This window comes from Plasmodium relictum (assembly GCF_900005765.1).
Source record: "Plasmodium relictum strain SGS1 genome assembly, chromosome: 13".
In the NCBI taxonomy this organism is placed as follows: domain Eukaryota; phylum Apicomplexa; class Aconoidasida; order Haemosporida; family Plasmodiidae; genus Plasmodium; species Plasmodium relictum.
In genome coordinates this window covers 324,428-335,198 of record NC_041691.1, presented here as the reverse complement: position 1 = coordinate 335,198, position 10,771 = coordinate 324,428, and the positions used below count along the sequence as shown (strand labels likewise).

At 16.1% G+C, this 10,771-nt stretch overlaps 3 protein-coding genes across 3 annotated transcripts; all 3 read right to left on the bottom strand.

Annotated features, from left to right (window-relative positions):
- Positions 1-2,188: 2,188 nt before the first annotated feature.
- PRELSG_1308300 (conserved Plasmodium protein, unknown function) lies at positions 2,189-4,789 on the bottom strand (the record flags this gene model as incomplete). Its single annotated transcript, XM_028678603.1, has 1 exon — positions 2,189-4,789. One exon carries the CDS (start codon positions 4,787-4,789, stop codon positions 2,189-2,191), a length of 2,601 nt encoding a protein of 866 aa, XP_028535732.1.
- Positions 4,790-5,793: 1,004 nt separating this feature from the next.
- On the bottom strand, positions 5,794-6,972 carry PRELSG_1308200 (conserved Plasmodium protein, unknown function; the record flags this gene model as incomplete). The annotated part of the gene is made up of 1 exon (XM_028678602.1): positions 5,794-6,972. The coding sequence occupies one exon, from the start codon at positions 6,970-6,972 to the stop codon at positions 5,794-5,796; it is 1,179 nt and encodes a 392-aa protein (XP_028535731.1).
- Positions 6,973-8,822: 1,850 nt separating this feature from the next.
- PRELSG_1308100 (conserved Plasmodium protein, unknown function) lies at positions 8,823-9,974 on the bottom strand (the record flags this gene model as incomplete). Its single annotated transcript, XM_028678600.1, has 1 exon — positions 8,823-9,974. The coding sequence occupies one exon, from the start codon at positions 9,972-9,974 to the stop codon at positions 8,823-8,825; it is 1,152 nt and encodes a 383-aa protein (XP_028535730.1).
- Between the last annotated feature and the right edge of the window lie 797 nt (positions 9,975-10,771).

Here is a 10,771-nt window from a genome sequence, read left to right as displayed (position 1 = left end):
TTGAAAGAAAAAAATGAAAACAATTTACATATATTCCAATTTATATTTTTATTAAATACTTTAATAATCTCTATATTTGACAATTATACATACATATATATAACATTAAAGTATTCTTTTTTTATTATACAAACTTAAAATTTTTAAATTTTATTTTCTATTTTAAATTTTACATATTTTCCTTTTCTTTTTTTTTATTTTGAATGGATTGCATGATGCAAATTATTTTTACTCAAACATTTTAATTAAAACAAAAAAAAAAAAAAAAAAATATATATATATATATATATAAATAAATAAAAATAAGAATTAAAATTAAAATTAAATTAAAAATAAAATAAAATAAAATAAAATAAAATAAAATAATAAATGGTTTATTAAAATAAGTATACTTTTAGAATGAATTTAAAAGTTAAACTTTAATACTACATTTTGCCGTTCTCTCATCATACAAAGCCAAAATAAATAAAAAAAAAAAAATGATAAAAAGATAAATTTATAATAATTAAAAAAATTAGAATTTTTTTATTTGTCAAAAAATAAAAATTATTACTAGATTCATTAATGGAATTATAATAAATAAAAAAGAAAATAGGATATCCTTTCAAAATTATGTAATTTAAATTTTTTTAGAAAATAATATCAATGTTTCATTTCATTGGAACCTTTAAAGTTATATAATTATTTAGTCTAACGAAATACCATGAAAATGCAGATATATCTTTTTTTATAATTAATCAAAAAAACAAAGAAAAAGTTTAACTCTTTTATTAATTAATTATAATAATAAAAATGAAAAAAATATATTAATGGTATTTTTACAAGAAGAATGTTACTAATAAAAAAAAAAAAAAAACATTAATAATGACTTTTTACGAAAACATATCTAAAAAATAATATTTCTTTTGCAAAAATAATAATAAATGTTAAAAGGAAAAACCAATTCTTAAAAAAATTTCCTAAATTAATATAGTAAAAAATAATTTTTATAGAATAAATATCTACCCTTTTAATTATTCAAAAATGTTTGTATAATAGTACTCAAACTAAAACAATTTAATAGAGAGTAAATATAATAGTACCTACTAATTTTATTTATTATAAAAACACATTTTCTATAAATAAGTTATATATTATTATATTATATAACAAGAAATAAATAATTTATTTCATATCAAACTTACAATTCCTTAAATAAGAATATGTTAATTGAATATTTTTATTATTCCAAGCGCATTAACAGTCTTATTAGAAATATTTATATAATTAAAATTTCTCCTTATATTTTATTAAAACATATATTATTACTATAATAATCCTTTATTATATATGAAATTGTCTTTATTCTCCAATAATTAATAACTATTCCCAAAAATTAACACATAAAAAAAAAAAAAAAAAATTGAATTTTATATATATATGATTTTTATGCAATATATTTTCAGGAATTGAAAACATTTATATCTAAATACTTTCTAATTTTCTTATTTATAATTTAAAATAAAATTCATATTATATTACTTTATAATTTTACTAAATAAAAATAGCTAAAATTTATTTACTACTATAAATAATTTATATATTGTATTATTTAAATGCTTATTGATAATCTTTAAATTAAATTTATACATTATAATGGGGAAAACAAATTATCCAATTTTTTTCAAAACTAATGGTTTCATTTATAATTAAAATATTCATAAAATAATGAACAGAGAAATAATAATAAAAAAAACGTTACATTTAAGAATCAAATAATTACCCAAAAAAAAATTTTGTCTTTTTAATATTTTAACGATAAAAATAAAACTATTAGTGATCAATTTTATATACATTTAAAATTATAAATCATAAAAATTAAATGTAAAATATTTGTGTATTAGTAAACAAAAATATAAAATCATAAAAAATAATAATTTTTTAATAAATAAAACAAATTATATTAAATTACATTAAAATTATTACATTTTACAAAAAAAAAAAAAATTTAACTATTTTCTTAAAATATAAATAGACTTAAAAATATAAAAAGAAATATATGTATACTTTTTAATTTTATAAATTTATAAAAAAAAAATTATAAAAATAATAAATCTTAATCTCTTTTTAATATATAATAATAAAAAAAGGTATAAATATTTAAATACATGAGGTAAAAATTAATTTTCCTCTTTTCCTTTTTTTTAGATTAGTCTTTAATCTTTAAATCAATCTTATTTTCTGAATTTTTAATGAAGATATGATCTTTAATCATACCATTCAAATACATGCATCTTCTTAAATTTAAGGAAAATATCATATAACTTTTATTTTTAAAAATATATTTGAATTTCTTTAAACACTCAAATAAATTTTTAAAATTATCAAAATGCAAAATTAATGTTCTTCCATTATTATTAATATTTACTTTTTTTGTTTTCAATTTCTTATTTTTTTCACTTTGGTAAAAATCAACAAAAGATTCATAATTATTTTCATTACTACTGTTGTCATTTATTTTTGTTTCTAATTCACGTTTATTTTCTTCTTCAAATTTTTTAAAGTTTTTTTTAGAAATTTCATATATATAATTATAAATATCAGAATTATTTATATAATTGGAAGTAAAAAAAGAATTGGTATTTTCAATTTTAACATTACTATTTCTTAAAGTAAAGGTGCCTTTTTTTATTGTGTAATCTTCGTTAAAATTTTTTGTACTACTTTCGTTTATCTTTTCTTCAAAACTTTCATTTAAATTTTCTTTATTAGTATCATAAGTATTCTCTTTAAAAATTATTAAATTTTCCTTATCACTTTCTTTATTTAAATGCTCTTTGTATTCTTCACCTGATTTATTTAGATTATTACCAATTTTTTTAGAATCTAAGTTTAATTTTTCATTTTGAATGTGTTTTTTATTGTGAAATTCATCATTAATATTAAACACATCAATATCATATAAAGAGGCATTTAATAACAAGTATAAAATATTATATATATTTAAATGAAAAGGTAAATGAGTTATAACCATGATCTTTTTATTTACACATTTATCAACATATATTAATTTGTTATAGCAAAAAATACCAAAAATTCTTATGAAATCACCAGTGGCTAAATTCGCAGATTTTTCATTTTCGAATTCTATAACAGCATATAAATGCGTATAACTATTTGGGTTTAAAGAATTTTTAAGATTTTTATTATTACTATGATTATTAATATTATTATTGTCATTTCTTTTTTTGTTATTTTCAGAAATTAATTCATTATTCAATAAATTTAAGTCTACTGTTTTTAAACGTTCACTAAAAAATTCTACATTTTTTATATTTCCGCAAAATGAAAAGGTTTCCTTTAATTCTTCAATGAGTAAGTCATAGCTTATAATAGGAAGATTATACACTATTACAAAATTATTTTCATTGATACTTTTTGTTTCATTGTTTTCAAAGTTTACATCTATTTCATAAACACTTTTGTTACTTATGTTATATGGATTTTTTATATAATTTGTATGTGTATCCATTTCCCTTTTTCCAACATCATCATTATTGGTTTCCAAATTTTCAAATTCTTCTAATATGCTATTATTTTCACCTTCTTTACTATTATTTAAAATATGATCATAATAAAAAGTGTTGCTAATATCTTCCGATTTTAAAATATCTACTGACTGAATAAATAAACATGTTAGCACTTGATTGTATTCCTTTGGGCATAATTCATAAAATATCTGAAAATATTTTATTTTTTTTTTTAAATTTTTTTTTGTTAGCTTATTATAATTCTTAATTAATTTTTTTACCTTTTTAATTTCAGAATTAGAAAATTTATCATAAATTTCATATAAAAAGTTGTTATATGCATATATATTTTCATAATTTAACGATGTAGTATTATTTACAAAAGTAGATATGTCTTCTATTTTTTCCAAATGATACATAACTATATTATTTTTTAATCCTATTTGTTGGAATTCTTTAAAGTAATTTTCTTTGTTGAAATTTGTAGTTATAGGTATTTCATTTACATGAATTTTTTTCTTACTTTTTCTACTATTCCCATTTTCACAAGTTTTATTATTATTTTCGTTTTTGCTTGAACTTGCTAATACTTTATTTTTAATTTTTTCTTTTTTAACAATTTTAGTATCTTTTTTTTTTATTTCATCTATTTTTTTATTGCACTTTGTTTTACCCTTGTTTTTTTTTTCATTTTTTTTATTTTCTTCCTTTTTTATTATATTAAATTTTTCTTTTTCATTGTAACTTTTGCATTTATTAACCTTTTTTTCAGAATTGTTATTTCTTACCTCTTCCTCTAATCCTTCCTTTGTCTTTTCATTAAAATTTTCTGAAGCTCTGATTTTCTGATGAGTTTGGAAATTTATTTCTTCTTTTATATTGCTAGTATTTGATTCTTCTAATTTTTTTTTTGTCTTACATAATTCTTTTTTTGAATTTTGTTCTTTATTAATAGTCTTTTTTTTTTTTTCTTCATAAATGTTTTGATTTTGATTTTCATTTTCATTTTCTGTACAGTTGTCTATAATTAATTCAAACTTCTTTATATTCTGGACATCTGAAATTACTTCTTCCTTTCTTTTTATATCTTTTTTTTCATCTTCTATTTTAGTAATATTATGCTTATATGATTTTTCAGTATTAAAGAAAAGTTTATAATTTTTCTTAAAAAAAAATCTATTCTTTAAATTATAGTAATTTGTATAGTAAATGTTTTTCTGAAAAGAGAAATAGTTTATAATAGAATAGCAAATTTTTTCTAAATTTTTTTTTTCTTTCATTATTTTCTGAACTCATTCCTGTTTGTATGAAAATATCACTTGATAAATTAAAAAATGTATGCTTATTTCTTTATTTTAATAAGTGTATACATAATTATCCTAAAATATTATTTATTTTTTATTTCAAACAATTTTTTTTTTTTTTTAATAATGTACTTATTTATGTATTTTATTTCATTTATTTTATTTTTTAATTTTTTTATTTAATTTATAAAATTTTATTTGAATATTATTTTAAATTTAATATTTTTTATTTCTTAACATTTATATATTTGTTTTAACTCAAGTTAATGGTAATTTTTAATTATCAATATTAATATATTCAATATTTTTATTTTTTTAATCTTCTGATTTATTCGTACTTTTTTTATTTCGTAAAACGATATTTATATATATCCTAGAAACACATTTTATATAAACTTATTAAATCAAAAAATTTAATAATCAGACTTTCTACAAATAATGAAAATTTGTAAAATATTTTTTTATAAAAAAAAAAGGATGTCGTATATATATTATGTATATAAAAGGACTAATATTACTATAAATTTTTAATTGATATTTTTATTATTATTTTAGTGAAAATTTTCTTCACATACTAATTGAATAGAACTATTTTTGTTATAACATGTATATTTATTTATTAAAACTATTTTAAATATTTATCAACATATTTGATACTTGAAAAAATTAAAAATGTATATTTTTCTCTCAATGAAAAATAATAATAAAATGTAAATAAATATTAGAATAAACAACGAAAATTCAAATAAGTATATAAGAAATACACTAAAACAAAAAAAAAAAAAAAAGAAAAAAAAGAAATTAGATAATAAAAATAAGTATTATTAAAATTATTATTATTTATATTTGGTATATGAAAAATTCTTTATATGTTAAAAATTTGAAATTATATTTTTTTATATTTTATTTAATTTTTTTTTTTTTTTTTTTCTTTCCCCTTTTTTAGCATTATTTTTTGATCAAATTAAATTTGAATAATATTAACTAATAGACTTCAATTTTTGTAATTTTTTATTACCCAATTTCGCTTCAAAATCCAGGCCTGCTACCTTAGCCACATTAATCGCTTTTAGTAATTCATCTTCATTTGTTGCTGTTCTTAATAAACTTCTAATTTTTTCATCCTTTACAAACTTTTTTAATTTTTGTTTATTTGAATAAATATTTTTTTTATTTGGTGAATAAAAGTGTTCAGTTAAATTATGAAGATAAGGATAACTAAGTAAAGTATAATTCTTTGGATAAGATATATTTTGTAAACTATTATTTTTTATATTTTTTTCAAAATTATTATATCCCAATAAAGCATTTTCTTTTTTTAAATAAATACTGTTTCCTTTAGAATTTAGTAAATGTGATTTTTTTTTTTTTTTATTCAAAGAATTGAACCTATTAAAACTCGCGTTTAATGTAGAATACATGTAAAAATCAGTTACTAATAAATTATTAGTGTCATTATAAAAATTAGAATTTTTCTGTTTTTTATTTTTTAAATTCATATAATAATAATAATTATTTTTTAAATTATTGCTATATAATAATCCCATATTTTCATAAGAATTTTGTTTGCGGATATTTTTTAAATTATTAGCTGTACTTAAAAGTAAGTTTCGTTTCGAATATTTCTTTTTTATTATATTTATATTACTTTTAAAACTATTCTTGCTTTGAATTGGGAATATTTTACTTGGAAAACTTTTTTTTGACAATTTACTTTTTAATACATCTGAATTTTTAAATCTATTTTTTCTTATTCTTTTTTTTGACTTTAATTGTTCTACATCTATTTTATTAATAATTTTATTTAATTTCTTAATTAATTCTAAATCAATAGTTACATTTTCACTTTCAGGTCTATCCTCTTCATTTTTTGCTTCTGGAAATTTCTTTATTATTTTTATTAATTTTAATAAATTTGTTCGTACTATTCTATAATTTTTTCGAAAATTTTTTCTCAATGTTCTTTTTCTATTATCTAATGTTTTATTAAAATTTATGCTATCATATTGAGAAAGAGAACCAAAAGATCTTTTGCTCAAAAGATTTTTATTTCCAATTTTTTCAAAAGATCTCCTTTTTTTAATTTTTTTTAAATATTTTTCTTCTTTTTTTTTCTCTATGTTCAATGATAAATCTTCATTGGTAAAAATACTCCACATTTTAATATACAGAAACAAAAAAAATAAAAATAAATGTAGCCGTTGTTATAGTGAACTAGGATAAAAGGAAACAAGTTTAAATAAACGTAAAAAAAAAAAAAATAACAAAAAAATTAAATATTATCATTAAAATTAATCAAACTGAATAAATTTGTTCACATATGAGTAATAGAAAAAAAAAAAAAAAAAAATAGATCAAATTATTAATCAAGTATATCAAAATGAAATAAAATATATATATATATATATATATATATATATATTCTTATATTTATCTAATTTTATGCTTAAAAGATAAAAACAAGGCATTTAAAGAAATTTTCCAATAAAAAAAAAATTTATTATAAATTACATATATAAATATGTAGACATATTAGAACATATTTATTTATATAAATAAGTTCTAAATCTTTTAAAGTATATGTCTATACATAAAAGAAATATAATGTTAACTCCTAAAATATTAATAAATAATGATTTCTGTGAATCATTTAATGCTATATTTTTTCTATAAGATAAATTTTAAATTACTACACTTTAAGTTTTTTTTTTCTACTTTTCTATTTCTATTTCTACTTCTATTTTTTTTTTTTTTTTTTTATTTTAAAAGAAATCAGCAAAAAATTGAATTTTTCCTCTTTTTTACTAAATTTCAACTTAATTTTTATTTATATATTTGTTTAACTTTATTTTTATATTAATTAAATGGAATATATATATGTCTTTATAATGTAAGTTTTAGAAATAAAAAATATCAATTTATATATAGTTTTTTTTTTCATTATTATGTTTTATTTGTTTTTGTTTTATGTTTATAACTTTCTTGTTTTATTTTTATTTAATTTTTTTTTTTTTTTTTTTTTGTTAGATAATGTACATACTCTTTACTTGATTTATCACGTCATATATTTTTGCATTGAATGTGTATGAACATTTACGAATTTTCCTAAAATTATCTATTTTTTTTTTTTTTTTCATTTAAAATAACTTTTTTAATATGATTATATTTTATTTTTATATTAATTATTTTTTAATATTCCTATTAAAAAATACAACTTTAATGTTAATTATAAAATATATGATTCATTCTTTTTTTTTTAATTTAAAAATTTTTTTCTTTGACCTTAAAAAATATTCTGTATGTAAATATCTTTATTTATTTATTAACAATGAAATAAAAAAAGAACTATTTCAGAAAATAACTTCATTGAAATATATAGAACTATTAAAATTTTTTAAAATTTGTTTTATATGTTTAGGGCATGTTGCACCGATAGAACTTTTTTTTTTTTTTTTTTTTAATTCTTTATTTATATAGAAATATAATTTATTTGTTTCATTATTTTTTATATTTACATTCCATTATATATTATTGCTTATTTATTAATATTATTTTTTTGTTTTTTATTAAAATACATTATATTTATTTTTTCAATTTATTATATATACCCGATGCATAATTTAAAAAAGTTTTACAACTAATTACATTCCTTTGAAAAAAAAAAAAAGAAAAAAAAAAAATTAATAAATATATATATATATATATATATATATATATAATCATATATATTTTTTTTTTCAAAAATTTGATGTTATTAAGAAAAAAAAAAAAAATTTAGACAAAAAAGACACTAATAGCAAATATTATAAAATCAATATATTTATTTAATAGAGTATTTTAATGTTCCTAATATATGTTATTTATTTATTTTTTTTTTTTTTCTATATATATTAATACTTTTTCTATATATATTCTTAATTTCCTTATTAATAAAAAATACCTACTTCTAATTAATTAATTTAATATATATTTTTCTTCATATTAATTCAACATGTTTATAAAAAAAATTTCATTCTTCAGTTTCATTTTCGCTGTCTTCATCATTTTCATTACTATCTTCAGTTTGATATTCTCTTTCATTGTTTATTCCACTAGTTATTTCTGATTTTTTGTTTATTTTTTTTTCATCTTCCATATTTTTTTTAATTTTATTTAAATCAATTATATCTTCATTATCTTTTAATTTTTGTTCAACATCATTAACAAAAATACGGGTGGAATTTTCCTCTGGCTTTATATCTACAGTTAACATATTTTCATTTATTTTTTTCTTTTTAATTAATTTATCATTAATAATATTTTTATTTATTATAATTCCTTTAATATCAAAATTATAGCAGAGTGAAGCTTCACTTAGACTATTAATCCAAGAATAACTTTTTAGTTTATTTTCTGCACAAAAAATTTGGTTATTATTTCTATAAACAAAGAAGAAACATTGCTCAACACTTCCAATTACTTTAATAGGTAACTCTATAACATTCCAGTAGTACGTCATTTTTTTTTTATTTTTATGAAAGATTGTAAAACCATTTTGGTTAACATTTCCTTGAACATTATCAATTGAATGTTTTAATCCATTAGATGAAGTGACAAATTTTAATTTTCCTATTTTTGAAATGTTACAATTATTATTTTGTTTGTAATTTTCATTTTTTGTTTCTTCTAAATGTTTTTTTAAATCTTCTGCTCTCTTTTCTAAATAATCTGATTTTTTATTAAGATATTTTATTTGTTCTAAATTATGCTCTAAAATTTTTGTTATTTTTTCTTCATTCACTGTGTTCCCCTTCTTTTTTAAATTTTTTAATGCACGATCATAAGATCCTTTTATTTTTTTGGATAAAATTCTTTTATTTTTCGCTTGTTGTAGTAATGATTTTACTTTATCTTCTAAAGATGTTTCATATTCATTTTTTATATCATCGTTATTATCATTTCTTTGAAATTTACTTTTAATATTTTCTAATTTTGTGGTTATAAAATTTACAATTGTTTTTTTTAAATTACTTTTTATTTCGTGGGGTGTTAATTTATCAAACGAATATAAGTGATGTGTTGCATAAGACACTGGAAGAAAAGTTTGACATTGTATTTTATTATTTAATAGAAAAAATAAAGAAAAAATAAAAACACTTAATAAAAGTTTGTTATACTCCATTTTTACTTAATTATTTTCTAAAAAAAAAAAAAAAAGAAAAAAAAACAAACAACAAAAAAAAAAAAAAAATATAACAAAATTATTGAAAGGATCTATAAAGAAATTTAAGAATTACAACTTATATATACATTATATATATATATATATATAAAAGACATATATATTCAAAAAAAAAAAAAAAAAAAATAAAATAAAATAAAATAGTAAAAATATCTTCTTTCAATAAAATTAAAAAAAAAGATGTTTATATTTCTCCTTTTAATATTTTTTTTTTCCTTTATCTTCATATATTATATATGACAGTTTTGTTATATAAATCCTTACACATATATATGTAAATACATTTTTCATAAACTTTATCAATACCTTTAGTTAATTGAAAAAAAAAAAAATTTAATTTTAATAAATTTATATTAATATAAGAAAAATTTTTATTTGTAAGAAATATAGAAAAGTAATTTTAGAAAAATTATATTTAGCCTTAATTTTATGCTTTAGATTTTTGCTTATAATAAATGTTGTTTTATTTTTTTTTTTTTTTTATGTAAATACACATTTTCCCTATATTGTTCTACACATTTATTTATATATTTATTTTTTTTTTTTTTTTTTAAATGAAATAATACTCTTTTAATTAATAGTCTATTTTTAAGCTTTATTGGAAAAATTAAAAAAAAATTATATAAATATATATGTACATACTATGTATATATATATTAATTTAATAATGCACTAAACTTTATTCTGAATAAATTTTTATTTATCTAGATAATATATATATATACGTTTAAGTATCA